General features: G+C 51.6%; 11 protein-coding genes across 11 annotated transcripts; 5 read left to right on the top strand and 6 right to left on the bottom strand.

Moving 5' to 3' along the window:
- Window positions 1–27: 27 nt before the first annotated feature.
- On the bottom strand, window positions 28–1,468 carry T310_7145 (Uncharacterized protein; the record flags this gene model as incomplete). The annotated part of the gene is made up of 3 exons (XM_013470063.1): window positions 28–1,247; window positions 1,319–1,346; window positions 1,427–1,468. The coding sequence occupies 3 exons, from the start codon at window positions 1,466–1,468 to the stop codon at window positions 28–30; spliced, it is 1,290 nt and encodes a 429-aa protein (XP_013325517.1).
- Window positions 1,469–2,607: 1,139 nt separating this feature from the next.
- Window positions 2,608–4,704, bottom strand: T310_7144 (Ubiquitin conjugating enzyme (UbcB); the record flags this gene model as incomplete). The annotated part of the gene is made up of 7 exons (XM_013470062.1): window positions 2,608–2,740; window positions 2,881–3,182; window positions 3,246–3,399; window positions 3,491–3,695; window positions 3,825–3,948; window positions 4,136–4,271; window positions 4,373–4,704. 7 exons carry the CDS (start codon window positions 4,702–4,704, stop codon window positions 2,608–2,610), a joined length of 1,386 nt encoding a protein of 461 aa, XP_013325516.1.
- Window positions 4,705–5,266: 562 nt separating this feature from the next.
- T310_7143 (uncharacterized protein) lies at window positions 5,267–6,792 on the bottom strand (the record flags this gene model as incomplete). The annotated part of the gene is made up of 4 exons (XM_013470061.1): window positions 5,267–5,914; window positions 5,997–6,084; window positions 6,219–6,480; window positions 6,573–6,792. The coding sequence occupies 4 exons, from the start codon at window positions 6,790–6,792 to the stop codon at window positions 5,267–5,269; spliced, it is 1,218 nt and encodes a 405-aa protein (XP_013325515.1).
- Window positions 6,793–8,166: 1,374 nt separating this feature from the next.
- T310_7142 (uncharacterized protein) lies at window positions 8,167–9,189 on the bottom strand (the record flags this gene model as incomplete). The annotated part of the gene is made up of 5 exons (XM_013470060.1): window positions 8,167–8,194; window positions 8,295–8,789; window positions 8,847–9,003; window positions 9,065–9,079; window positions 9,120–9,189. The coding sequence occupies 5 exons, from the start codon at window positions 9,187–9,189 to the stop codon at window positions 8,167–8,169; spliced, it is 765 nt and encodes a 254-aa protein (XP_013325514.1).
- Window positions 9,190–9,590: 401 nt separating this feature from the next.
- Window positions 9,591–11,541, bottom strand: T310_7141 (uncharacterized protein; the record flags this gene model as incomplete). Its single annotated transcript, XM_013470059.1, has 6 exons — window positions 9,591–9,934; window positions 10,256–10,592; window positions 10,693–10,810; window positions 10,850–11,076; window positions 11,139–11,263; window positions 11,397–11,541. The coding sequence occupies 6 exons, from the start codon at window positions 11,539–11,541 to the stop codon at window positions 9,591–9,593; spliced, it is 1,296 nt and encodes a 431-aa protein (XP_013325513.1).
- A 1,212-nt stretch (window positions 11,542–12,753) lies between these two features.
- Window positions 12,754–14,743, top strand: T310_7140 (uncharacterized protein; the record flags this gene model as incomplete). The annotated part of the gene is made up of 4 exons (XM_013470058.1): window positions 12,754–12,867; window positions 13,146–13,574; window positions 13,642–14,251; window positions 14,322–14,743. The coding sequence occupies 4 exons, from the start codon at window positions 12,754–12,756 to the stop codon at window positions 14,741–14,743; spliced, it is 1,575 nt and encodes a 524-aa protein (XP_013325512.1).
- Window positions 14,744–17,489: 2,746 nt separating this feature from the next.
- Window positions 17,490–19,581, top strand: T310_7139 (uncharacterized protein; the record flags this gene model as incomplete). The annotated part of the gene is made up of 2 exons (XM_013470057.1): window positions 17,490–18,537; window positions 18,593–19,581. 2 exons carry the CDS (start codon window positions 17,490–17,492, stop codon window positions 19,579–19,581), a joined length of 2,037 nt encoding a protein of 678 aa, XP_013325511.1.
- A 619-nt stretch (window positions 19,582–20,200) lies between these two features.
- T310_7138 (uncharacterized protein) lies at window positions 20,201–22,200 on the top strand (the record flags this gene model as incomplete). Its single annotated transcript, XM_013470056.1, has 6 exons — window positions 20,201–20,689; window positions 20,733–21,005; window positions 21,048–21,072; window positions 21,197–21,305; window positions 21,364–21,452; window positions 21,605–22,200. 6 exons carry the CDS (start codon window positions 20,201–20,203, stop codon window positions 22,198–22,200), a joined length of 1,581 nt encoding a protein of 526 aa, XP_013325510.1.
- Window positions 22,201–22,609: 409 nt separating this feature from the next.
- Window positions 22,610–23,449, bottom strand: T310_7137 (uncharacterized protein; the record flags this gene model as incomplete). Its single annotated transcript, XM_013470055.1, has 1 exon — window positions 22,610–23,449. One exon carries the CDS (start codon window positions 23,447–23,449, stop codon window positions 22,610–22,612), a length of 840 nt encoding a protein of 279 aa, XP_013325509.1.
- A 1,368-nt stretch (window positions 23,450–24,817) lies between these two features.
- T310_7136 (uncharacterized protein) lies at window positions 24,818–25,765 on the top strand (the record flags this gene model as incomplete). The annotated part of the gene is made up of 4 exons (XM_013470054.1): window positions 24,818–25,054; window positions 25,103–25,361; window positions 25,434–25,534; window positions 25,601–25,765. 4 exons carry the CDS (start codon window positions 24,818–24,820, stop codon window positions 25,763–25,765), a joined length of 762 nt encoding a protein of 253 aa, XP_013325508.1.
- A 553-nt stretch (window positions 25,766–26,318) lies between these two features.
- On the top strand, window positions 26,319–27,557 carry T310_7135 (uncharacterized protein; the record flags this gene model as incomplete). Its single annotated transcript, XM_013470053.1, has 3 exons — window positions 26,319–26,381; window positions 26,439–26,621; window positions 26,677–27,557. Coding segments are annotated over 3 exons (1,127 nt in total), but the record flags the coding sequence as incomplete, so codon positions are not given.

Here is a 27,557-nt window from a genome sequence, read left to right as displayed (position 1 = left end):
TATTATCTAGTTCGTGACGAATTTGACTCACACCCCAAACGCCTCCAACCCCCTAACCAAATCCTCCTCAAACTCAGGCACGCGATCCACAAACTGCCCGCGCGGCACCAGCGTCGTCATGATGCGCATCATGTTGGTCACCAGATGCACCTTCTCCTGCAGATCGCTGGTGAACTCCGCGTCCTGGAGCAAGAACTCTGCACCTTCTTCGCGACACAGCTCGGCGAAGCGGTCCCGGAGACGGTATTTCTCCTTCAGCGAGGCGTCTCCCGGCTTGCTGTTCCAGAGGAAAGCTCGCACCGGGTCCCATCGCGGAAAGGGCACGGTGCCGGCGAATTCCCAGTCGAGTACCCCCGTGATGAGATCCTGCGCCGGGTCGTAGAGGATGTTGGCGAAGTGCAGGTCCTTGTGCGCCAGGCGGATGGGGGCGTTGTCCAAGACGGCCGCGTGTTTGGGCAGGACGTCGACAAAGGCCGTGAGACGGGGGATGTGCTTGTGCAGAAAGCCGAGCGACGGCTGGACCTGCGCGACATGGATGTATTTCTCCATCAGAGCGATCGTATACGCGGTATACGAAAAGAAGGGGCCTTTTACGTTGAGACTGTCGAACGTCTCCTTGCTACTGTCAAAGTACTTCGGGATGTCGGGCAGAAACCAGAAGTGCTCGTCCAGCACCGGGCCTGGGACGATTTTGCCGTCGTCTTTCTGGACGAGCCCACCGATTGTGTCGAACGGATGGGCGTGGATCTCCACAAGGATCTTCATCAGCTGCCTGAGGATCGAGTCGAGTTTCTCGGGCGAGAGTTCATCGTAGATATCGGAGATGGTGACCCCCGGACAGCGGCTGAGGATGATGAACTCTCGTCTGAGGGGGTTGGATGTGGTGGCATTATAGCAGATGACCTCGGGTACAGGGACGGTTGTATTCTGCCGCAGCCATGAAAGCACGGCTGCTTCGTTTTCGGTTTTGATGCCTGGGATGTGATCGCCAGAGATGCGGAGGACGAGGTCGGTAGTTGAGACAGAAGTAGAGACAGAAGTAGTAGAAGTTCGTAACTTCTCTAGAAGGACCTTGGAATCGTAGGTCAGAATGTAGATGGCATGGAAAGCGGCAGTCACTTTCAATGGCTGGATCGAGAGGGGTTGGCCCAGCGAGATGGAGTCCAAGAGGGCGTGGATTTCATGTTCCTCAAACGGTGCGGGGAGGTATTCTTCTGCACCGCCCATGTCGACAGAACTTCTCACAGCTGATATTTGCAGTTTCAGGCTTATAAAATTCGTAAAGGTAACGTTGCATCCCATCGTACAGTACACTTACCTCTCTGGGACAAGTGCAATGATCTCATCTACCACAGCCAATCAAGTAGTCACTTTCAATCCAGGGAGCCTTGGCCACCATCGTGTCCATGAGAGGTGGAAGGCTTACTGCCAGTACTATTCCAATTCTCATCTCATGGTAGAATGCCATAATTTGCCAAAGATCTGCGTGACGAAATGAAAATTCCATACGTCGTATGTACAGTCTGTTACGGTACGGTAGTATTGCATTTAGAAAGTGGAGCCCAGATAGGGCAGTTGAGCATTTCCGAAAGAGGAAATTTCAACCTTGTCACTCTCATATTTATAGTTGAGAGAGCAAAGTACAGTATATTGTATTCTCGAGCTTTTCAAAGGTTCACAGGCTAATAATAATAGGTTATCAAGATCTTTCCAACAGCTAATAGCGGCAATGAATAGATCTGTGGTGAGAAAGAGAAAAGAAAGCAATGGAAAGCATCTCCTCTCCGAAGTTCCTTTGCATTCATTCGACATTCAACCACGCATTTGCATCTAAGAAGATTGATCGCTGTATTGCATGGACCCTATTCCTCAAGCGCTTAAGCTGACCTCTCTCTCGCCAGACAGACGAAATTGATTACACTAGTATTTGGACTCCCTGAATAAATAATGAACGGACGAAACTGTCTAGTGGTTGAAATCATATCATAGGTAATTTGATAATTATTACATCAATTTCCAAAAAAAAAGGCTGCCTATAGTCTAGGGGACGTTGGAACTTGGAACCTACGTACTGTACAGTACGACCTTGATGGAAACCTGTCTGCTCTAAGAAAAAAAAAGACCGGTAGATAAAAGTATAATATAGATTTGAAAAAAGCTCGATGACTATCTGCTCAGCTAAGATATGATCGTCAGTCCCTCTACATGTGAAATCTCACTTGCAGCGAATGGAAAGATCGATGCTTTATGCAACTGTCGCGTACCAGTGTGTCTGTACAGTACATATCTGGTCATATTGAGATTGCCAGGGCAAGGGTACATATTCGTTGTACTCGATTGCGGCACAGCTATAGTCGCAAAAATATACGAATACCTACATAGTGAGTATGTTAAGTGTACAGTACAAGATGGATGATTGGAATGCATTGTCAAAAACTAACAACTACCTTGTATGTATGTATGCAGAGTAAAAACACAAACAAGCCGACCTCATAGAGAGACCCTTGCCCAGTGCAGTCCACCCAATCAAGCCAACAGCAATTTCTGTCTTTTGTTCGTGATGATATCAATTAATCAATGAATTCTCATGTGAAAACACCCGCCTGATCAACAAACGCCTTCCTCCCTTGCAATAATGGATGTCGAACAGAATGGAATAGAATAGAGAATGCGAGTGGTTGGATAAAACCATGATATAATATCACCGTGTGTCTGTGGGTGTCTTTCGCCTTCCTTAAAGCTAGCTACCCACTTCGTATCGGTTGTTCAATAAATTGAACTCTATGCGGCAGTCCCCTTATTTGGGTGATATTCGGACAAGTTCGGACTTGTATAGGCAGTATGCAAGCAAGCAGCTATTGACTCTTCCCCGAGGCATACCTCCTCGTCCAGTCGCGGGCAATCTCCTCATACCGCTTGCGATCGTTCTTGTACTGCTCCGCGATGCGGCCCTCGACTGCGTCGTCCGGCATCGGTTCGGCCAGTAGCTGCCGCGCGAACTCCAGGACCGCGCTGATGCGCGAGCTGGGCTTCCACTCATCGGATTTCAGCATTCCGAGGCACATGCTGCCCTTGTCGTCGTTCGAGACGTTGGGGTGGTAGATCTTGGTCGCGAAGGAGACGGTCGGGGGCTTGAAGGGGTATTCTTTGGGGAGAGTGAGATTGATGAGGAAAGTGCCGCCCTGCAGGAGCATTTTGTTGTCAGCTTTCTTCTGCCTCCACCTGTGTATAAAGCGTGTACGCACCTGATACGGCGAATCCTCCGGCCCCTTCATGTACACCTTCCAAGCATACAGATCCGATTCATTTGCCAGCTCAACGGTGATGCCGGCCGGGGGCGATTCGACGAGCTCGCTGAGTTCCTGGTAAACAAGTAATGTAAACATTAGCCCGGCGTTTCTGTAGCAGTGTAGCATTCTGTCATTCATTCGGGGAACACCACGTGCAGAACGTGCTAGGTAAGGACATTACATGGAGTAAAAAAACGTACCTTTGCAATCCGCTTTTGGCTGCCCATTGTGCTGTTCCAGAAGAGAAAAATGAGTGTTGAGAAGCAAGAGTGGAACGAATGTGACAGCAAGATGGAGGAGGGTTGAATTCGGTCTTCAGCCTGCCTGTCGATGGCGGGGTATTGTGACGCTGAACGGTGGAGCAGATCAGGCGGAAGGCGAAGGCGGTGACTCGGGCGGAAGCAGCTACGGAGCAAGGGCAACAGCGTAGTATGAGAATTGGGTATAGAAATATTCGAGAAAATGGAGGCCAACATGGCCAAGTCATGGGTTACGCTAGCCTGCTATTCCGTACTCCGTACGTTCGAATCATACTGTATGTAGTCCTGTTTGTCAGAGCTGAATTCCCGCTGCGGAACTTGCCATCCCGAAGAGCCGCTTGCATGCTAATGCTTTCAGGCTGCCAGTTTACAGAAATAATACCGTCCAGTTCAGAGGCCTATAATTTGAAAATAAAAAGGGATTAAGAAAAAAAAGAAAGAAAACCCTTCCTTCCCAGGCCTATTATATTATTCCCGTTGCAATAGCACCATCAACCCCATTCCCCCCAACAGCACGGTTTTCAACCACGGATACTCGCTCAGCAGGATCGTCACATAGCCCACTGCCGGTATATACCCCCGTACACTGCCGACAATGTCCTCCTTGCGGTCAAGAAAGCCCTGTCCTCGCGCGTAGAGCTCCGTGTCGTCGGCAACGTTGTTGTCGCCTTTGGTGAGCAGCTTTTCGGAGGGTTCGGAGGAGAGTGTTGTCGGAGAAGTCCTAGACGTAGACATTAGATTAGCAGTCAGAATTTGACAGAGTAGTCCATTGGCAATTCAATGGAGAAGGGAGAAGAAACAAAAAAAGTTCAGCCCACTCACCCCGCCTTCTTCAACTTCATCTTCGGATCCTCCTCCGTAAAGGACCGCATCACCCGATGCACAATCGGGATATCCTTCCCCTTGACATTGTAGACGACGATCTCGCCCACCTCTGCCCGCGGACTCCGGTTCCACAGGAACAGCAGATCGCCACGCTGGAACGCAGGCTCCATCGACCCGGACAGCACGACGACGATGGGCGACGACGAGTTGGTCGCGACGGAGAGGGCCTTCCACATCATGAACGCGGTCGAGAGGACCAGGGCGAAGTTGAGGATCTGCGCGATGGACTGTCGCGCGTTCGACAGGGAGGAGGAGAGGGAGGAGAGCATGGTGGGCGATCTTCCAATGTTCTGTCAATCTTCTGTTTGGATGATATTGCTCGGGGATCAGGAGGTCAGTCGATCGACGTGACGAGAATTGAATTAGACGAAAGGAAAGGAAAAATATTAGACCCTTCCAGTCGATCTCATGCGTGAAATAGTCCAATTGACGTGTCGCACTATGAGACTGGTGGTGGTTGCGAATCAATGAGAGTGTCCTTGCTCTAGCGGAAGAGGCCAGCAAGGCCGAGCGGTTAGTTGCGCCGACTCCGCGTTCAGTCGATCTCCCGCGTGACAGAACGCAAAACACGTTAATACAATTGAGTTAACACAGGACAACAAAAAGATTTGATATATATTCTGGGCAGATTATTATTATTGTAAAGAAAAAAAAATCCAGTCTAATATCCTGTGACAGATTTCAAATTTGTAGCGTTTATTTCAGATTTAGTTCTGTAGGAAATGTAGAACAAGAGAGTGCTAAATTGAAGTTTAGATGGATTGATATGCAAGATAGATAAATAATAAAATGCCACGATGCTATATCAGTAGTTCCAGGAAGACACCCAGCTTAAGTATAAGAATCAATCACCACACTTGTCCGTAACGTTTCCATGTATGCATCCGTGAACGAAAAGGCAAAAAAAAAACGCGGGACTCTCAATCGGACTGCGACGCTGGAAACCTCCCCTGCTCTCTGAACCTGCTTGTCCAAGTCGACGTATTTCTCCGGATTCTTGGCCAGATTTGCCGCCCTGCGCTCAAACACCGCAGCCTGCAACGTGGGATTCTCCCTCAGGACCGTCCAGAACTGCTCCGGATACGCGCGAAAGAACACGTCCATCAAGTCCGCCAGGAAGCCGGCCGCCCACCTCTGCATCGGCTCCGTGGAGGTCCCCTGGACGAGGGAATCGGGACAGCGCTTCGTCTTCTCGAAGACGAACTGCACCGTCTGCAGGAAGACGATGAGCTGGGGGACACCCGAGTACGAATTCCACGCCGCTTGCAGCTTCCACAGCGTCAGGACCTGCATCGTCGTCAGCTCGAAGACTTTCGCGGAGATGTAGATCCGGCCCAGCCGGAGGATCTGCTCGTGTAGCTCGGCGACAGAGCCGATCTGCTCGAGGTCGTACTTCTGCCCAAAGCGGAATTGGTCACCCAGGACGCTGTCGTCTTCTCCTGTTTTGATGGCCTCGTTGACGACGATGAGTTTGGGGCTCTAGTCGCCCGTTGCGAGGAACGAGTGGATCGGCTCGAATGCCGATGCTGGCATCCGGTAGAGGTCGGGGTGCATCACGTACGACGGGTCCCCTTCTCGCAGGTGGAGGAGGAGTACGGGGCTCTTGGATGCTATCTTGCGGGTCAGTTGGAAGATGGCTTGGTCGGTTCCTGACCCAACGTAGATATCAAGGAGGTCGTCTCTGGAGGATCTGGGCGGATGACCATCCACACTGGTTTTGTCGTCAGGGGGTCCTCGTCCTCCGACTTCGATCCCCAATGCTGTCCTTTCCTGATCTTCTTACTCGCCAGACACGGATCCTGAGGGACCTTTTGATTGGCGGTCACCATTGCTGCTGCTACTGCTGCTACCACTACTACCATTGTCTGGAGATGCTGTCTTCGGCGGAGGTAAAACCAAATAGGGCTTTCTCCCCAGCGGGCCTTTGATTCTGCGCTCCTCCTCCGCCATCCGGAACCAGAAATCGGCCTCTCGATGGCGTCTGGCCAGCTTGTGCAGGTCCAGAAACAGCTTGCAGTCATCGCGCGTCGAATTGGCGAGGATGTCTGGCGGTTTGGTTTCGATCTGGAATAAGCACTTCTTTTCCAGCCACTGGCTGTATCCGATGGTTGTCCCGGAAGGTAGACGCCATACGCACGCTTCTCAACAGGCACGGTCCAGTCACCTTTCAGCGGCTTGGCGTTCCGGTGTCGTCTGGACAGCAGCGTGGGAGTCGTCAGGGATTCAGGGATGATGATGCCTAGCCAGAGGTCCTTGCGATTCCGGAGACTGGTGTTGTTGTAGTGCACGATGAAGCTCTGGCCGGGTTGGAGGTCTTGGGACCGGTCGATGGGTTTCAGACCTTTGGTTAATCTCATGCTGTAATAGCTGTTCAAGAAAAAAGATCGTCAGGACGAGCTCGCCGTTTGCAATGTTTTTCGAACAACGCGAAAGAATAGTCAAGGCTCCGTTGAAGCAATAATCTCCAAGATTGGATACTCAGGTTGGTCTCCTTGGTGCGAATATCAACGGATACCAAAACGTGACGAAATTCCAAGAAGATAAAAATAATTGGAGCTATATGGAGTGTAATAATTCTCAAGGATAAATCAGCAAGTCAACGGGGGGAAAAAAGATGGTGACGGCTCAATGAAGCGAAACCAAAGTCTGAAAGTCAATCTCGCATCAACCAAGTTCCAATCGCTGATGTAAAGCCGTAGTCTCGGAGTAAAATGGGAATAAAATGATAGTGAGTTCTTAAAAAAAAGAACTGAGAGGAGAACTGAGACGAGACTGAAATCCACGCTGAGATGAACTCTTGGTAGGATATGGTAACCTGACCTGTGAGCAGCAGCAGCAAGCTCAAGCAAGTTGGTTCAGAAAGCCAAGAGGGAACTCGGTAGGCTCTGGGTAGAAATGAATGGAGGTTAAGAGTACTAGGACCCTAGGCGGAGCGAATGATTAATCTCTTAACTACTTCCTCTTCAAGATTGGGGACCTGGTATAAGAGATAGTAATTACTGCAGGTATGATTAGAGTTCCAAACCCTCAAGTATGTGCTTCTTGAGCACAGTCTACTAGCGGATCTCTGCTAGAACTAAGATATGGGAAAGAACGGGCAATAAAATTGCAAATCAGCAGAATATGATGACATGGTTTCAGATTCTAAGGTAGTATGATATATTGTAGACTTCATATTGGGATAACTCAAAGATACACAACCTCAATACAGTAACAGGAAGTAGGCCTACTCTTCAAGACTGGGGTCAACTCATCTACATGTCTACAGCAAGCAGAAGACAGCTGAGGTGGCCGAATCTCATTCCTATTAGCACGATCATCAGGCTCTCGCAGCCGGCAAGTATCATACAGACACCATACGTCAAGGAGCGAAGAAGGCGAAACCAATGGAGCAGACGTCCAAATACGGATAACAAAAAAGAGAAAATTGTTGCGAAGACGTCGCAGACTTGATCTGGTCCTCTGAAAGGACACCGGTAGACAGGAGTTCGGCAAATTGCCATACGTCAAGGAGTGGAGGGTTATTCCAGGTTTCAAAAATGAAGTAGGGTGGTTTTCAGTCTGAAACCAAAACTTGGCGGCCAACCTCGAAAGAAAAAAGAGTTGTTTCGCCGATAAGCAAACAAACTACCTCGGGTCTTCTCAGTCATCCTGCCATTCTGGTTTAAGACCCATACCCTGCGTTGATATACAATCCGACGCTCGATCTGTTGAGCTGATGCAACTATACTTTAGATGACTTTAGGTGATCGGCCATTGCTATTTTCAGAAGAGTAAGTGCCCGTGCCCGCAGGGGTGTTTGACGGGACAGAAAGAAAAAAAAATCATGTCAGTACAGATAAGAGACAGGACCACTTACCTGATCTCCACGAGGTCATCGATATGGTTGCTCATAGCCACGAACAGATCGAAGAACAATTTGCCACCAATCTCCATCTCCATCTGCATGGTTCCGCTCCTCTTAAAAGTCTTACGACTTCTGATGATCAGAGCTAGGTAATGAGCGCGGAGCCGCGATTCCGTGTCCGGCGTGTTGTCGTACGCATACCGAGCAGACTGTAAGATCACGTCGACTGGGATCCCACTCTGAAGGCCTTGCTTCCGAAGAGAAAGGCACTTGAGTTCCTCCAAGCCGTACTTCTCGGCAGCGCAGTAGACGACGGTGTCCCGGAGGAGTTCACCGCCCACGCCGGAATGAAACATTATGGCCTCGCTGGATCCACGGCCACCGGTTTTATAAACATCCTGGGCGCCCTCAAGTTCCCAAGAGTTGTGGCGCTTGCCAAGTAGCAAGCGGGGGAAGTAATCACCCTTGTACAAGAACTCGAGGACACAGGACAGTATCTCTGGTTCTCTGGTCTGACGTCAGTTCTCGATTACTGTAGCAGAAGATAACTGAGGAACGACTTACTCGTCAGGCAGGTCCACCTGCTTCGTGCCGGCTTCCAGGAACTGGTCCTTCAGCGCAGCTTCGAAGAAGGGGGAACGCGACAGGACATCCTCGTGTGCCGCAAAAAGACGCCTCTCATGACCCACAACCAAGGTGACTATGGGGGCTGGTGAGAGGGCTGAGAGTAAAAGAAAGCAGTCAGCGATATCACCCAAAACCGCATCTGATCCAGCACATACCTTCCCACTGGCGGACTGTCCAGCGATTCCTGCATTTTCACCTTCGCATGCTCACGGTAGGTCTTCTTGGAGGGTTTGACGGCCTTGCCAACCCGATCCTTCGAAGGAAAAGAGCGTTTGAACATGGCTGCTGTAGTCGAAGAGGGATAGAAATTGTCGAAGATCTAGCGAGTGAAGGTGAAAGAGCGGCAGAAGAACGCAGAAGAACCCTGATAAATTGAAAAGAGCGTGCGGGTTAACCGGACAATTGACGCTGCTTGCTCATGCACGTAGCATGGGTGGGAGTCTTGGAAGCCTCTGCAGGATATGAGCCTTCACAATGCCCGAAGCCGCGAATGGGGATCGGGACAGAGGAGGAAACAATCCTGGAAGAGACTCTGCGCACGAGGTTCTGAAGATCAGATCCACGCGCGTGGTTTCATCGGCCGACTCACCGGAGCGTGAGGAAGGGAAGAAAGAAGGAAGAGGGACGACGCCCGCGGGGTGATGGCTGATATGTACTGCGCCTGCTGTACGAGCTAGGCAGTCACATGATCCCAGCCAGCCAGGCTGCAGCAGTCTGACTCTGGGGATTTGTGGCGATGCAAGGATGATAGTCAGGTCGAGAGAGGCAGGAGAGCGACGCAATTGGCGGCTGATATGCCGGTGATGTGCCGGGGCCCTGCTCGTGCAGATGGCTGTTGAATGTACGACGGTGATGCTGGGCTTGAGTGGATGATTCCCCTGCGTGGTGGCCCAGCCGACAAGCTCCCGAAGCGCTAGCAAAGCATGGCACGCAAGGCAGCCAGTGGGAGAAACGATCGATAGCAAGTGAATGGCATTTCCCTGTAGCTAGGTTCATACTGTACCGTGTACATGTACGAACCGTAACTACATGTGTGTATGTACATGTACCTAGCAGGATTCAGCTCTCAACTGACTGCAATAAATCTAAATACATTCGCTATTTCCCCTCCTCCCGCAGATATCATTTTCCCAAAATAGAAAAAAAAAGCCCACCCGCCATTGCCGACATTCGCAAGCGCCGGGGGCAGCTTGCCCGCATCCGTGAGCTTGAACGCAGGAAAAAGCCTGAATGAGGCATTTTTATCGGTGATAAGAAAAAGAGATAGCGGAGAGACGGCCATCCATGGCCATGTGTTGTCCAGCGCTCCCCTTCCCCCAGTATCAGATATTCCATGGACCACACACATGGCCATGGACGGCCGTCTCTCATCACCGATAAAAAGTGCTCACTCAGGCTTTTTCCCACGCTCAAACTCACGGATGCGAGCAAGCTGCTCCCGACGCTTGCGAAATTCGCCAGCGTCTTCTCGTCGAGCTTCTCGCGAAGCTCCAGCGGCTTGGTCGCCGTCCCGTCGTTCAGAGCCTCGTACCGGCTCTTGCAGGCGTCTCCGGAGTACATGGCGACTGGGATGTGTTTGCGGATGCGCTCCGCGACACGATCCCACCTGGACTTGTCCAACTCCTTTTCTTTTTTTTCGATCTCCGCCTCCGTTTCGTCGACGGATTTCAGAAGGGCAACGTCCTGGAATGCGCGTAGTAGTCAGCATTAGTCCGTTTCACGTGCAAACGCGATAAGATAAATCATCAAGGATAGTAAAATTCTTAGTACTTAGGAGACTTACGTCGTCGGCGTGCCAGTCAGTCTCGCCGTCTCGAGGCGGCGGTCCAGATCCTTGGAGAAAAAGCGCTTCATGCGCGTGAATCGAGTTCCGATGGTCTTTTTGCTGTAGCCAGTACGGCCTTCAGCCTGAAAACGCGCATGAATGTCCTTTTTCGGACCATTTGGCAAGTTTGAGGTTATACAGAAGCTGATCGTCGGAGTCCATGTCGTCGAAAGCAGAAATCTTTTTGGCAACGACTGGTAGTCCACCCTCGAGCTTGATCTTTTTCGCAGGAATCTTCTCACTGACGTCGTCCTCTTCTTCTTCTTCTTCTTCTTCGATAGCCGCTTTGTGCTTCCAACAAGTCTGTTCTGGGACGAGTCGGCCTAGAGAGATATTGATGTTCTGCGTGGTTTTCCAAATTGTCATTAGCGAGCTCAGGGAAGAAGAGGAGGTCGTATACTTACCTGCTCGAGTGTCTCCGTATCGTCCGATCCAGAGCTGAGCTCAGCTGGGTCTTCTTGACGCTGTTGTTGTAGGATCTCTTCGAGTTGCAGGTTTTCAGGTGCACCTTCCACAGGCTTGCTGAGGTCTGTAATACTGTCAGAACTGGAAGTTGGAGAGTGATGAAAATGACCAGCCGCTTCCTTTTTTCACAACTGGCAAGCTCTTAAAGATGTCTAGGGACACTAGGGCGCCGAGCAGCCGAGAGAATGGTGACCTACCACCAGGATAAAGGAGCGGATCCAGAGGTTCGTGTGAAAAGTAGGGTATATCAAGCTTGGGGTGCAGCAGAGCCTCTGCCATAACAGACAGGCTAACCCTTCGATCATGACGCTTAGTTGCGTCTTCACCCATATCACTTGCCATGTTGGATCTTGCTGATGAGAAAGAAAGCGATGAACGCAGAAGACGTATGGACTATCGCAGAACTGGATGTTGTGGTTAGGAGACCACTGGATATCACAGTTTGAGGAACGTCTTATCGCAGAAGCGATGACAGACAGGATGGTGGCGATTAATAAAGAATCAGAGGTAGGATGTGATAGTGAACGTGAGTGAAGGTGAGATGGCTGAGTGAATCTGAGAAGAGTGAATTCAGCTGTGACGGGTGAATGTCAGAAAGATGATATTGGAAGAGTGAATCTGAGAGAGTGAAACTCAGAGAAGAAGAATCTTAGAGGACAGAATCTCAGAAGAGTGAGTCTAAGAAGAGTGAATCTGAGCTGACTTGAGTAGGCTCAGGAACAATGTTCACTAGCGTGCCTTGAAGAGATCAGCAGCAGAACCAGAGAGAAGAACCAAGACTGCTAGCAAACTTGGGGACAGTTTGAGAGTGGTTATGGTACGTGGAATGTGTCTTTCAATGTTGTCTTTGGTTAGTGCTAATTATCGAGCATAACAAATCTCAAGTATTGTCTCTTTCACACAGTTTCAAAGGATAAGAAACTGTCAGGAGTTGGCCATCCAATTTGCACTCCCCTATGTGTGGTCCTTTCCCCTGTTCAGATGGAGTTTTAGGAAGGTTGATCTGAAGTAGTGATTATTGAATCACAACTCCCAAATCCGTGTCTGCTAAAATGTGGTTGATTCAGTTATCACATCTTTTCTGGCAATTGCAACGAAAAAGTTGACAGCAGCGACGTACTCGACGTTCCCATTATTTAATTACGTCGACTTCTCAGACAGCGAAAACATAGCAGACAATTACTGATATTAATTAGGTACTGTACATACACCTCTACAGGCCGTACAGGTCTCTTTTTCTCGACTGATTTAAAGAGAACAAGGGCTTTCTACTATATGCCTGTAGTCTTTACTATCTAGTGCCTAGGCAGCCTTCCCACCCACATTCTTCACCACACTATTCTCGTAACAGGTGCATGTACCTTCCTCTGTTATCGATGCACGAAGTCATACCTGCCTAACTAGGTAAGTAAACTCAATTTCCTGGAACCGACGAGTCAAAGACTCCAATTCCAGACCCTCCGTTGATTGGCTGGAGCAGTGCGGAGGGTGGCTGTGCACGATCTGCTGTGGCTTCTGGGATTTCCTGTGGCTTAGCGATCTGGGTGGATCGACATGGACCAACCAGCCGATCACCTGCAGGCTTGCGCTGGCCGGCGGAAGGGTGGAAGCGCTGATATCATCGCGGGACCCCGGACAGTTCATCGGTGCTACGCCCGCGGTAATAATGTAAGGTACATGCATAGTCAGGCCTACAACACGACAATTGGTATTCTTTCTGGACACAAAGCAGTAGAGAAGCTTTTTTTTTTACTTTCCCCATCCTCCTGCTTATCAACGTTATTTCTCCACCCTTCTTATCTGACGAAGTGTCAGCCCTGTATTCCCGTCCATCCGGACTCAATGAACCGGCCATAATCCTCCTGTACCTACTCTTTTCCGTCTTTCTTCCAGTCAATCGATAATTTTCAAGGGCCTAGTTAAATTACCGTGTGAACTTCAATCAGAAACTCCTTCCTTGCAGCATGGCAATGAAATATGTGAACTACATCACATCCAGAGCAAACCCCTGGCAAAAGGCTCCCGCTCCGGTCTTGACGGAAGAGGACGAGGCATTCTTGCAACGGGTCACGTCTAATCCTTCAGCCTCAGAGCAGACTGCCTCTGCTCAGGAGACTTCACGAGTAGGACAGGACACCCAGATTGCTCCGACGGACGGTGCTCAGAACGTTCCGCTGCCGTCGTCGCCTACGGAGGAGGCCGACAGGGAGCGACCAGCAGCTGCGACAGGGGAGAGCAACAAAGATGCAGAGGACGCAAAGGCGAAAAGCTCTGGAAGTGCAGACAGTCAAACAACCTCTAAATCGACCAGCAAAAAGAACAAGCTGCGACGGTGGAGTTGGATGAAGCAGAGTAGTATGGTGACCAAGAAGAAGGTATCCCTCCCCTTTCCCCTCTTGGATCTTTGCGGATACAAACTTACCTCGATACAACGATGTATAGGATCAGAAGGAACCTGCAGCCAGTGTTGCACAAAACGTTACCATGCCCCAAACCCCCGAAGGCAAGCCCATAAGCGAGCAAGAGCGGCAACGGGAAATGGAGGATATGACGGCGATACTGGAACGGCTGAACCTGGCGGCAGAGAACAATCGGGTCTTCTCCATCAGCGACGAGACGCAGGAACTGCTGCACAAATTCAAGCTCATCTTCAGGGACCTGGTGACGGGAGTGCCGACTGCATACCACGACCTCGAGTCGCTGCTGGCCAACGGCGACAAGCAGCTACGGGACGCCTTTGGCCACCTGCCGAGCTTCCTGAAGAAGCTGGTTGAGCAGCTGCCGGACCGGTTGACCGAGACGCTGGCGCCGGAACTCCTGGCCGCCGCTGCTGGAGAGAGGGCTTCGCAGAGCGGGCTCGACGCGAGCAATGCAGGCAAGGCCGCTGCAGCCGCGGCGGCAAAGAAGCTGGGTCTCAATTCGCTCAGTTTCAAGGAGCTCGTAGCCAAGCCGACTGCGCTCGTGGGCGTGCTGCGGTCGATTATCGGTTTCTTGCGAGCCCGCTTCCCGGCCGTTATGAGCATGAACGTGTTGTGGTCGTTGGCGTTGTTCAGTAAGTTGTTATCTCAACCCCAGTCGTAGTAGTAGTAGTAGTATCTGTTACTAACACATTCCCTTTCCAGTCGTCCTCCTCGTCCTCTGGTACTGCCACAAGCGCGGCCGGGAAGTCCGTCTGGAGAACGAGCGCCTCGTCACTGAGGCCGAAATCGCCCGGATGAACGCCGAGTACAACGAGCAGACCCGCGCGACGGAGACGCTGAGCACGACCGCACCCAAGGGGGCCTCGATCGGGGCGGTGCATGAGGGCGTGCAGCAGGTGCAGAAAGCTCGAGAGGGAGCACGAACCGATACCAATAATAATACCAATACCAACAGTAACGATAGCAACACTGATCCTAATTCCATCCCGACAACGACGACCAGCAGCACCACTACTACCGCTAAACCGATGGGCCGACGCTTCTCCTTCTTCAAGGCTGCACCAAAGAAGGGCAGTAGGAGCAGTATCAGCGGCGACATTATTCAGCCGTATCCAGGGACCTGACTCAAAAAGAAAAAAAAGCACCATTCGATATATCCTGGGGTATATAAAGTTATACCTCAGAGTATACTCTGATCTGATATGATCTGATCTACGAAAACTTCCTTTCATGTCAATTTTTGATGCTAATGTCGATGTTTATGCTAATTAATGTTGGGATATCTAGTTCATCATCTTTCCTTTTTTTTCTTTTTGCTTAGCTTTTGATTTCACTCCATCTCGCTGTTTGATTATCTTATCTTGGACGATTATTACTTACTGTCTATCTATGCTATGAGTCTATGACTATATGTATCATGAGGGGCTGTTTGTATGTATTTTTTTTAATTTCGGGTAGTATATTCGGTAATAACTTGACTACCTACGATCGATACGTCATCCCGAATTAACTTTGAAGCTTTTTTTTTAATACTCGAGTGAAAGGAAATACCTATCCATCGGGATCTGCTCAACTAACTTTTCTTTCTTTCTTTCTTCTTCTTCTTTCCCAAGACGACAAAAAGATAGTTCTCTTCTCTAGGGTGGCGGCTGGCGGCTGGGCTGGGCTGGCCAGGCCAGGCCAGCTGGAAGAATTACCCCTCCCCCTCTGAATGGATCCTAGTGTTGCCGTTTTTTGCCATTTTTGCCAACGTGTCAAGATTCCCAGGCCGGACCTTGGAACTGGCGTCTGCTGGAACTGGGAACTGGTAATTAGTTCTTACGGCGGAGCCATGGATTGCAGTGGAGCGAATCCCGGCGTGAGCCGCCACACGTGACCCGTAGCTCGGCTGCCGATGCTGTGATTGGCTGCGGTGCCTCGGTACGAAGCGAAGCGCACCCCACAAAACACACTAAAAAGAAAAAAAACAATTACGCTCCGCCAAAAAAAATGAGGGGAAAAATTATGAGGGAAATGGCCCGCCTTCATGCCATCTGGTTGGCTCTTCTGTTCCCCATTGAATCCAATTGCAGCCATTCAGAGCTCCATCTGGATGAAAAACAGGCAAAAAGTCTTTCTTTTCCCTTCTGCAGACACAGCAGCGGCAAGGGGGATGGCAACGTCACGGCCAAACCCGGTTTCTGTCGCCCTTCTGCCGGGAGCAGACAGACAAACAGACGGCAACGAAGACACTCTTCCGAGTACGGACTACGACTGACCAAGTCATCGCTCGGACAGAGGACAACGAATAGTCCCCTCCCTGCTGGGAGCCTATGGCTTGCTTATAACGGCCGTTAGTTACTGTCAAATTGGGTGTCTTGCATTCGCAGCGATGGCCGTTGGAGGGGGTAAAATCCATACGATGGTGATTGGTTAGGAGAGATCTGGTATGAATCATCGATTCAATCGGGATTCCCGATTCCACCTATGACACACCATTGATCAGCGACAGGAAAGATTCCGAGGCTGCTGCAACATTCTTCGATTTTTTCCACCTTTGCCCCAGCGATTTGGGACGAGCCGTCCTAGTCGCACCACCATCTGTACATCAGTCATTAGCAAGGCGAAGACTCGGAGAGTTAGCAACTTAGCATCGATCTCAGAGCACGGGCTGGCGCCGTGGCCACTGGTGCTGTTGGGCGATGGCTGCCACCTGCGGTGGGGTGAGCTGTGACGCATGTGTCCTGGCGGGTCCTGGCCAGCGTTGGAACTTGGTCTTTTGGGGACTGGGATGGCGAGACGGCGCTGCAAAGAGCACCTGGTCTTGTGCTTGCTTCCCTTCGTTTGCTGCCGTAGAAAGCAATGGATGGCACTAAATCCGCGTCCGCCAATGCTCGCGCAGCAATCGCTGGACGAAGAGTGAATCAGCACGGGGCCCTAGCGCGCCTGTGTACGGCCGACGCTGTACATGTACTCCATCTGTATGTACCTCTGCGCTGGCAGCGAGGACAGCTTGCCATGCATAGGATTCGGGCAGCAGGCGGCTCGCGAAGGGACGTCCGGCGGTTCAGGACGGCGGATCGGCGCGCCAGGATGGGTAGAAGCTAGTGCACCGTAGCAGTATCCCAGTCTGTGACTGGTACGCTGTCGTAGTCTGTGCTGTAGCGAAGATGCGGTGAGTCGCGCGGGCGAATGAGGCCGAGAGCGGGCCGCCGGTGCCTTGAAGCGCCCCCCACCGCTGCAGAAAAAACGCCCAGCCGGGTAAGGCTCCTCGCCTGTTTTCCTCTGCTTTTCCTTTTCTTCTGCTCCCTCCTCCCTCGTTGCCAATTCCGAGCAGACATCGTCATCTTCCATCCTCACCCCGCGCAGCCTTGTGACAGACGCCTCCAGAGACACGTGCAGACATCCCCAGCCCAGATATCGTCGAGAGTGCACGGCCAGATGGCGTTCGTCGAGCTGTAAATCTCCTGCTGGGGGGCACGCCCTGCGCGTGCTCCCCAGTCCAGACAGCTCTTCGAAGAATCCAATCGACTCGACGATATCTGCTCCTCTTTCGACGCTTGCTTTGGCGCGTCGAAATTGCCCCCGAGTACCATCACGGAAGAAGCACTTTGTCGTCCGCTGCGACTCGAGTGTGTGTTTCCATCCCCAGAATCTTCTCTTCCCCTACTGCCCCTCCCTTCCTCCCGCTACGCCGTCTCCTCTCATTCTTCCTCTTCTCCGACCGTCCTACTCACGCATTGCCGCTGAACGGACGCATCTTAATCCTATCTTATCGACGAGACGGCTTGAAATCCCCCTGGAATAACTCTGCTACAGGAATTCTTACTCGATACAGCGTCTTCCCCCTCCGTCGACACTGCCACGTAAGAGAGATTGACCACTATCACAATGCCGCGAAGCAATTCTCTGTCCCCGAAGCAGTCCCCGAAACATGCGGGAAAACACAGCCGCGCCCGTGACCTGACCTCCGAGTCCACCCCCTCATCCGAAGCCGTGGTGCAGCTCAGCAAGTCTCGCCCCAAGAGCTTGAATCGCTCGAAAGGCGCCGCATTGGGCGGTCTGAATAAGAATAGAAAGAGGAAGCCTTCCATCTCCTCGATCTCCACTGTCTCCTCCATCTCTGCCATCCAGGAAGACAGCGAGGACGAGGCCGATTCAGAGGCAAGCTCGGATGATGACGAGGACCGGCCGGCGGACGTGACCCCGTCTTATGGGAGCAAAACCAGTAATAGAGGCAGTAAGACGGGGTCGAAGAATGGATCCTCGCCCCTCACTAATGGAAACAAGAAGCGGAAGCTGTCCTATGACGATGGGTATGATGGCGATGTCCAGCAGAGCAATGCAGAGAATGAGAATGACTCGGACAGCTCAGACGCTGCCTATGCCGCTGTGGATGACATCCCAGATGACGATGAAGAAGAGCTGGACGTGGAAAAGGTCGAAGAGCAGCTGATCGTCGAGTCGGAGAATGAGCGCCTCAATACGGACAGCATCCTGTCCCTCTCCGATGCTGCCGATGCGGATGACTGGTCGGGCCTGGGCGCCTTGGATGACCATGTCCCTTTCTCGACCGCGTCCTTCTTGGATGAGGACCAGCTGTATAGCGCAATGGACACCTTTGGCGAGACTGACATGACCAGCGAAGCCATTGAGACCCCCGTGCAGAGGCACGTGCATTTTGAAGAAGAAGCCGACTCTGACTCCTCATCCGACAGTGACCAGTCCCGCTCTGGCAGCACGGATGACGAGCTCCCCGGAGATTTCTTGCAGCAGGACAGCCTCGACCCGACGCTGCGTCGGATGATCGAGAATGACCAGGACACTCTGGGCCAGAACCAGCGCTACGATGATATCTTTGGCGAGCTGGATAATCACCCCGCCAACATCTATCATGTGGAGTCGGATGTTGTTTCGGACGGCTCCAGTGGCTATGAGAGTATGTATTTCTGCAAATGGGCCCGTCCTCCCGCCGTTTTACTGACTGCCTTCAGCCGATGATGGTGAAACCACGGACGAAGATCTGCCACCCCCGGCGACCATCACCCATCCACGGTCGATTCTTCGCCGCGACTCCACGACCTCTCTGCCCGGGTCGGGGGATGCAAATGGTCGGCGGCCGGCTGCTCCTCGCCGCCGCGGACCAAGAATGGGTACCTTTATCGCCGATCCCAACAAACCAGTGGCTCTGGTGGACTGCACCGGCAAGCACCTCGTCATCATCCCTGCGTACGCGTCGTCTCGCCATGACTGGCTCGAGTCGGCAACCAACAGCCTCTGCGGGACTGCAACCAATAGCCCTCGTGCCACCATGATGCAATTGGTTGATGAAAGTGACACCGACGCTCTGGCCTCCCCGACCGGTCCCGATGTCAGTCCAATGATCAGCTCCGGTGCTAATCTGATGATGACCGCTTTGGGCAATGATGCCACGCCTGGTGGCCAGGTCATGGGTCCTCCGGAAGCGTTTTATCCTTCTCGGACCTTCACTGGGGACAGCTCCTACGAGGACGACGATGATGATGACCCTGAGGCCTTGCTCAATGTGGACGATTTTATCGACTTTGGTGATGGGTCATCCGATGAAGAAGAGATGGCGAAAGCCTTTGAGGATGAGGATCTCACCACCTCTCCCGTGGTTGCTTCCTCCGTGCAAGGGGCGGCCACCCCGACGCCGAACCGGGGAGGGAATGAATCGCATCAGGGAAGCAGTGCAGAGCGGTTCCTGAACCATCTCGACAAGGGCATTGTGACCGCCTTCCGCCGGAACCACAACCGGTATCAGGCATTGATTCGGCTTCCTCAGCACCGGGAGTTCATGCCAGCCAATTCGCCATCCCGGCCAGCCAGTGTGTTCCGGCATTCGCGGTATGCCGATCCCAGAACTCCAACGCGGAAACGCAAGGCAAGCAGCTATACTGGCGGCGAAGCGGTTCGGCGAAAGCTTCTTGACGCTCACCGACGGAGTCAGCTTCCTTTCTAGAGAGAAGTCTTTTTTGATTGAAATATATCAATACGACTGATTCCCTTGAAGAAGGGACGAACAGATCTAATACCCGGGCTTGTTGTTCGGGATGCTGATCGGCATCAGCATACGATGCTATTAAAAGATACTTGAAAGAAAGTTCCAAAACTGGTGCGCAGGTCTAACATTCACTCTGTGTGTTAGTATTAGATGGAGAGTCTACTTTGCGCGGCATGATATGATATGATGGGTCGTTTTGGAGAATTGAGAGACGGCGTATTTTACGGATGAGATGCAGTGACGAATTTCTTTTTCTGTCGTCTTGGGTGACGGCGGTGAATGAATCTGTATATGGATTTGGATGGGGATTATGGGGCCATGATGACTAAAGATCAACAAAAGTTTCCTTTGTCTGGAATTGATTGAAAGTCTTGTTTGATTGATAGCTTGCGATACCTCGGAGTTTTGAGCTGTGGTGTCTTGGGTAGTGTTCCGAGTTGAACAGTATTACGTATATTATAAATGCATTGATTTCAGGATCTGCTTCGCATAATAAGAATAGGGTGAATCTAAGATTCGTTTCTGTTATGGTGTATGATAGTCGGTGTTCACCAGACTCAGCGGCACTTCTACCACTATGTTCCCAGTCACTACATCTCCGCATCTAGTCTTGCATCAACAAACAATGGCTACTGCCAAAACTGTGGTGGAGATCATCTCCTCTGTCAATCTGTCGCCGACTGAACACTTGATTTTGAAGCATTTCGTCGAAAGCGCCGTCGACTCGGAGCTCGCTGCGCGGTATCTGCTGTCACGAATCGACCAGAGCATCTCCCCACGTGATGTGGAAAGCTGTCTGCGCGAGGCCAAGCAGGACTGGAGGAGGCTAACGGCGAGGTGTAAGCAGGCACTCAGAAACATCAGCGCGGTCTGTGTTTCCCTCAAGCTGATTCCGATAGTGACGACCTTGGACTCGATCCCAAAGCATCTCGACGCTTCGGTTCGCCGTCGGGATGGCCCCTGTTGCTCTCTGACTGAGGATGAACAGTGTGGTTCGCGGTCAGCCGTGGAGTCAGCATACGTGATACCCCCTTCCATGCTTCGGAGCCTCGAATCTGCTGAAGAGGTGAGCTGCGCCGACAAACTGCTGTAGATGATCGATCTCGCAGTTATTAATTCTTTTTTTTTTTAGGGTACGCCTGTTTGAAATGCTGGAAGCATTTCTCTCTCCCCCGTACGTCGCCCGGCTGCAGATTCTACTTGCTAGCTGTGACGGCAATGATGGATCTTCTCTACTAAATATGTGGTTGCTATCACCAACCATTCACCGGGCCTTTCGTGAGGGCCATGTCGATGTGAGACCAAAGTCTCAGGTGCTTTCTCGAATGCTTGGCCGCGCGAGCGCCGAGTCCAATCCGGACGAAGCAAGCCAGAACGCCGAGGTGAGTGGCAGTATCCGTCAGAAAGCCGAATAAAAGTTACAGTACATGCTAAGAGATTTCGCCTGCAGTATGTGCTGCGGAAGTTGTATCCCGAAGAACCCACGGATCTCGTCTTTGGAGACGGAACTGAATTTCAAGGCACAGTGCATCTCTTTAAAATGTACATACACGCCTGACCCTGAAACTCTCAGCCTTCCGAGTGGCTTTCTCTTTGAGATCCATTTTCGATTCGCCAATGCATTGCATCTCTTTTCTATCGAGGATAAAGTCGCTCGGGGCTGGCCACGCCCAGAGAGAGAGGTACGGGAACAAATCCCTTAAAATGGCATTGTAGATTATTAATGCTAAATCTAATTAGATCTTCCAGGTCCACGCGTCAGACAAGCTTTCTGTTGCCTCTGGCGTTGGGTACCACTTTGGGCACGCCTGCGCTGCTATCTCCTCCTTGTAAGGATCGGAAGCTGGCTTTATGGGACTGGTCCGGTTCCATGGGTTCAGCGGGTGCCTTTTGGATTGATCGTCAAGCAGTGTCTCAGACCGCTCCCGCCAGAATGAGCCAAACGCCCTCAGACTAGTTGAACAGTATACATCCATCCCAGCACCCCGCGTAGTCGATGTCGCCGAGTATGGCGATACGACGTATCTCGTCATGACCCGTCTCCATAGGCAGACCTTTCCCAGCGTGTACCATCTTATGTCGTACGCTGAGCGCGATCGCTTTACTGACGAGCTGGAGGCTTGTGTTGCGCAGCTACGAAAGATCCCTAACCACACACCCTACCTATTCGGCAACGCGCTGGGGGGTCCCATAATTGACCACCGGATCCCAGACGGGACCGCAGGCCCGTTCAACGCCGAGTCGGACTTTAACGACCATCTCACGAGCCATCTCGGATGTTCGCCTGCCGATGTTCTGGACGGCCAGACCCCTCGCCAGGACCCTCGCTCCTATTTCACGCACTCTGACTTCCACGCCGCGAACCTGCTCGTCGCTGAGGGTGGCCATCTGAGCGGGATCGTCGATTGGGACTGCGCGGGGTACAAGCCCGAGTACTGGGAATTCACCAAGGCGATGTACACGACCCGCGGGGACGAGGTGCTGGAAGGCATCTTTCGCCGCGCGTTTGGGCATGCTTATGAAGAGGAGCTCGAGATGGAGCGGAAGCTGTGGAGTTGGACGCCGTTTGGCGTGTAGATGTGGATAGTAAGGTCGAGTAGAAGGTAAGGGTATTGTTAGGGGCATTTTTCATCCTTTGTATTGTATAGTACCTAGGTAGCAATATTATGGAGCTAACCCTCAGCGTATCTAAATAACAATGATAATACAAGTCTAAAGACACATAAAAAAAAGAAAATCTTATCAGCGAGGAATATCTGGTAGGGGTATATAGTCATGGTGCCCGCCTGGAAAGCAGATATTAAAAACATACAGTAGCTACGTAGTAGCTACTAAGGTACCTCGCATACTCTATACACACGGGTTCCTGCACAGCCCACGCCTGGAGCTAGGGCTAACACAGGCTTCATCTCTCCATTCTATTCCTCTATCTTGGTTCAATCCCTGGAGGCTAGGATTACGTCGCGTTTGAGAATTACATCTTACGTTAGGGAGAATCCATCTCAAAGAACAACTTCTTTGTCCCCTCCAGGACGCGAAAGATCCGCTGCCGATTCAGGAGACTTTGCGACGTCTCCAGGAGCTCCTCCGCCTTCAGGCAGAGAAACTTCCAGTCGACCTCCACCTTTGGATCCAGCTCGTGGTTAATCTCGAAGATGATGTCGCGTGGGAACCGGGAGCGCCAGTAGGAGTCTGGAATCTTCCACCCAAACGCGTAGAGCGCGTTTCGAACGTCCTTGTGATAAGGCAGATGGTCGAGGATCAGATCTTTGATCTCGGGAGGCAGCACGGAACTTGGGGCTCTCAGGTGCTCGATCGGGAGCTGCAGCAGAGGGCACCATTTCCTGGTCTTTCGCTTCACGGTTTCCCTCGCACGAGCTTCGGCGGCCTTGCGGAAAAGCTCGTGGACGGCAGGAATGTCCAGGGGATCCCAGACGGGGAACATGTACTTGGCGAGAAACATGCTGCGCGCACGGTGGTAAACGCGGTTGTCCTCCCTCAGGCCGAAGAACTCGGGCATGCGGTAATCAACGCCGTATTTCTCGAGCAGTTCGTCCTGGTCCCAGTCGTTCTCGGGATCCTCCCGCACGACGCCGTAGTCGACGCGGACGTATCTGCTCAGCTCGAACGGATTCTCCTGCCACCGGATCCGCAGCACGCGAAGGAAGAGCTCGAGATGCTGTTCTGCGCGCGGGCCGATCATCTGCTCGATAAACGTCCAGCAGTTGGCGTGGATGAGGTAGCCATGAGGCTCCTTGTCTTCGTTCATGGAATTGATGATGCAGCGTGGATCTCCCTCACTGTGTTCACCCCTTCCCTGAGGCATTCCAGCTGAGGAAGGTCAACGCGAATGGCGTCTCGCTCCCACGGCGCGTTTAGACATTCCTCGGCAAAGGTATCCCATCGACCGACTCCGGACAATTGATATGGGGACGATCGGTCTGGTTTGAAGACTGCATTTCGATTTTTATTAGCGTTGCCGTCGCGAAGCACGATTCATTCACATTTATTTATTTATTTATTTATTCATTGGCACTCACTGACTCGGTACAGGCTACTCCATGTCATCGGGTTCTTGGTATCAAGATAGGGATGAAACTCGATCTTCCAGCGACGGTACCCATGGAATTCCTCGAAGCCGATGAGCGCTCCGCAGGCAGTGCAAAACGGGTCTGGCCGACCTTTGCCCAGACATGGATCTGGTTCCATCAGGAGTGGAATGAGATAGAAGAATTCATGCGTATTATAATGTTAGGTATACTTACCCAATACCAAGATCTTTCTTTCTTATTCCTGCGGGAAGAAGGCGTGATTCATATAAAGTGGAGGTATTCGTCTGCGTGTCAGAATGATGCAGGTGCAGAGGCAGTATCAGGAATATGTATGACGTTGATATTGGCGGGAGAGTTGTTGGTGACGCCCGCATTCTGTAGATATTATCAAGAGCTTTTTTTTTAATTTCTTGACAAAGGACAGTTGATTCCCTGTTTATTTCTCCACGATTTCAGATTAATATATATAATGTTTAATTGTTGATCCACCATTCAATTCAATCCATGGAATAAATATTTATAGTACTTCAATATTCTTTGGAATATTTCTTTCTTTCTTTTACTTCATTTTTATTTTTAATTTATTTTTTTTAAAAAAAAACAAAAAAATTATAAAAATAAAGTATAGGCGGCTATATCCTACATCCTACGTAGTACTCCACGCCATCACGTGTGGAAGGTCCATCGAGCACGTGGACGGAGGACCGTCCATGGAAGGAATATCACTCCTTACATATACTTGAAAGACAGCACTCCATCCCAAACCCACCATACAATGGACAGGGTATTTGTCAACATAAATGTTATTCAAAGAGGAACTCCTGATATGACAGTAATATAATGAATGAAAGGACAAGAATTGGAAAGGATAATGAAGGGGAAAAAATGATAGAAAAAAAAACTCATATGGTCGATTAGCTTCCACCAATCACTGTCGTGCTGGCAGACTATTGATTGGAGTCTACTCATGCTTGATTCTGGTTTGTTTATTCCGACTCAGGTGTCTGCTATATATAGTACCGGCGTAGGTAACGTGAGGTTCAACTCGCATTGCTGAAAAAATGAGAGATCATATTCGATGATATCCCTGAGAGCTGACAGTCTATACGCATAAAGTGACTATCAGTAGAGCACTAAAAAATATGCCTCGGAATACGCTCTCTGGATGGTTTATTTTTGTCATATTAATTGGCGAGTTAACGCTGTGGCGCTGCCCGTCACCGCTGATAGGCCTGTCACCTGATCCTAGGGGCCAGGAATCCCAAGCTGCCCGCGGCCATCCCGGAGATTCACCAGATTTTGTTCTTCCTTCACCTGGCAACATGGCAGAACTGAATGACTCCGTTGCTGTAGAGCACTCAGGTAGCATGGCGATGTACGTATTACTGTTCCCAATTGTCCTGTCCAATCTTCTGATGTTGAAATAGCCTCTACGATGGATCATAACCGGAGCGAGATGCCGAACCGTTCTCTCTGCTTCTCCGGTAAAAATAGAATTGCAGATGCGGGGTTTCTTGGCGGAAATCGATGACACGCGCAACGTTTCACATCCCGTTCTCGACCGGCTGCTGAAGCCCCGATCTGGGGCTGTGGCTCACTGGCTTCGCTGGCCAGGAACAGGAAAAGGTTCTCCTATCGACTGTTGCCCGCCAACCTCGCCCTATGACCGAGTCCAGAACCTGCCATGTGCGTCCCGAGTCCACACCCTGCTGGCTTGCCTATCGACACCTGCTCCATAGGGCCCAACATCTTTTCTAGCACATGGACAGCGTTGCAGCCTCAGAAAGAAGGCTGAAAGAAGGCTGCAGGAGCAACCCCTGGCAGAGACTTCATGGTCTCGCTCACCGACTCGTGTGATCGTGCGTTTCAGGACCTGGGCTGAAGATACCGAGATACAATAATAGCAGTCTGCTATAACCTCCCAGCGTGCCGCTGCATCCCGTGGCGCTGACCGATCTCCTGTTCTTCGAGATTCTCTGGCCCTCAGAACCCCGTTCAGGAAGCACCCTCAACCCCCACGGGTGGCTCCCATCCTGCCCGTTTGGGAATCCTGGGTGGACCGTCTGCGTGCCTATTCTGTCATGCCCTGAGTTTATCCTGACCTGTCCACCACACAAGGCCCTGCAGGCTGGTAGAGCTCTGCACTAACGCCCAGTTGGTCTCGACCCAAACCCTGGAGTTTGTTTCACGACGTCGTTTCTGCACCTGCGGTGCATGCCCTCCCAGTTCGGGGATTGGGCCATTCGGATTGGGCCATCATGGGTTCTTCTCACAATGTCTTACTTTTTTTTGGTCCAGAGATAGGATAGGATACGGAGCAGCATGAGCTTGAACTTGAACCCCCGGGTTTCCGATGCCCTCGCTGAGCCCCTGGGCCTGGGTTCTTCCGGAGATATTTTAACGTCGTGGCATCCCCGACCTTGATCAAATTGCTTTCTCTTCACCATCGTCCAGCCGTCACTCTCTCTGGCTATTTTCTGTCACCAGACCAACTTGTGGAAGCTGTGACGTTCGTTCAAGCCACTCGTTCCTTGCAGTCTCGACTGCACTTCACTCGCTCCCTTCATCTTCATTATCGTTGCTGGTAGACGATAGTCTATTGAATACGTTCCTTCTACCCACTGATAGTGTCTCTCCTTTACCATGAAGTTATCCACAGTTGGAACTCTGGCTACTTTCTTAGCCATCCAGCAAGCTACGGCTACTGTATGTTATTCATGCCGTTACTTCTTGATAAAGGGCTCAAAGCTGACGCTGCAATAGTGGACCACCGACGGCTACTTCCCCAGTCCCGAAAACTGCGACAACAAATGCACTGATCAGCAAAAGTCCGGCTTCGACTGGTCCGGGCTTTCTACCGGATCCTTCTTCTCTTATGGAGGCCTTGACTTCTCGGGCTTCACCTGCTCGGACAAGCCTTCCATTCACAAGCGCACTGGCAGCGGAGTAAGTTTAAAAGTTTTTTTTTCCTTCCCTCTGAACTGATGCTGACTGTGTCCAGGGCAAATGCATCGAGGGCAGCATCTCTCAGTCTCACGAGTCTGGTCCAAAGATCAGCTGCGGTGCCGACAAGAATGGCTTCTCTATCACGTCCTTCAATGTCTACACGGAGAAGGAGACGGATGTTGACTTCATCTACGGCATGCCCGATGGCTCGACCTGCAAGCACACCGCGACCTGCCACCCTGAGGGCACACAAGTGACCAACACCCAGTGTGGTGGTGCCACCTCCGTCGGTTTCCAGATCTCCAACAGCAGCTCGGTGAAGAACTGCGGCTTTGGCATCTACAACATCGGCTTCGACTGCACGCCGGGCAAGCCACGCCCCAGCGTCGTGCCCTCTGTCTCGAAGGTCTCGCCTTCTGTGCCTGGCCTGGCCACTCCAAGCGCCTCTGTGGTCTCGGCCTCTGTGGTCAGGGTGACCCCCGGCAGTGGTGCTTCCGTTCCTGCCGTCTCGTCGCCGGCCAAGCTGACGACCTCGACTGTCTACACGACCAAGGAGGTGACCATTACTAGCTGTGCTCCTACCGTGACCAACTGCCCGGCCAACTCGGTGACGGTGGTCACCTCGACCATTGCCATCTCTACCACTGTCTGCCCTGTCGCTGAGAGCGAGACTCCTTCGGCTACTGGTGCTCTTCCTGGCAACTCTCTTACCTCTGCGCCGGTAGTGCCGACTGGCTCCGTCCCAGCTGGCGGTAGCTCTGGCAGCACTGGCTCCGGCAGCTCTGGCAACATTGGCTCTACTGGCAGCACTGGCGCTGGCTCTGGCTCCGGCAGCACTGGTTCTACTGGTAGCACCGGCTCTACTGGTAGCAATGGCTCTGGTTCTGGTTCCGGCAGCACTGGTTCTACTGGTAGCACCGGCTCTACTGGTAGCAA

The sequence above is a fragment of the Rasamsonia emersonii genome, assembly GCF_000968595.1.
Source record: "Rasamsonia emersonii CBS 393.64 chromosome Unknown ctg1118621760507, whole genome shotgun sequence".
In the NCBI taxonomy this organism is placed as follows: Eukaryota; Fungi; Ascomycota; class Eurotiomycetes; order Eurotiales; family Trichocomaceae; genus Rasamsonia; species Rasamsonia emersonii.
Note: the sequence above shows the minus strand (reverse complement) of the source record. Positions and strands in the feature narration are given on the sequence as shown.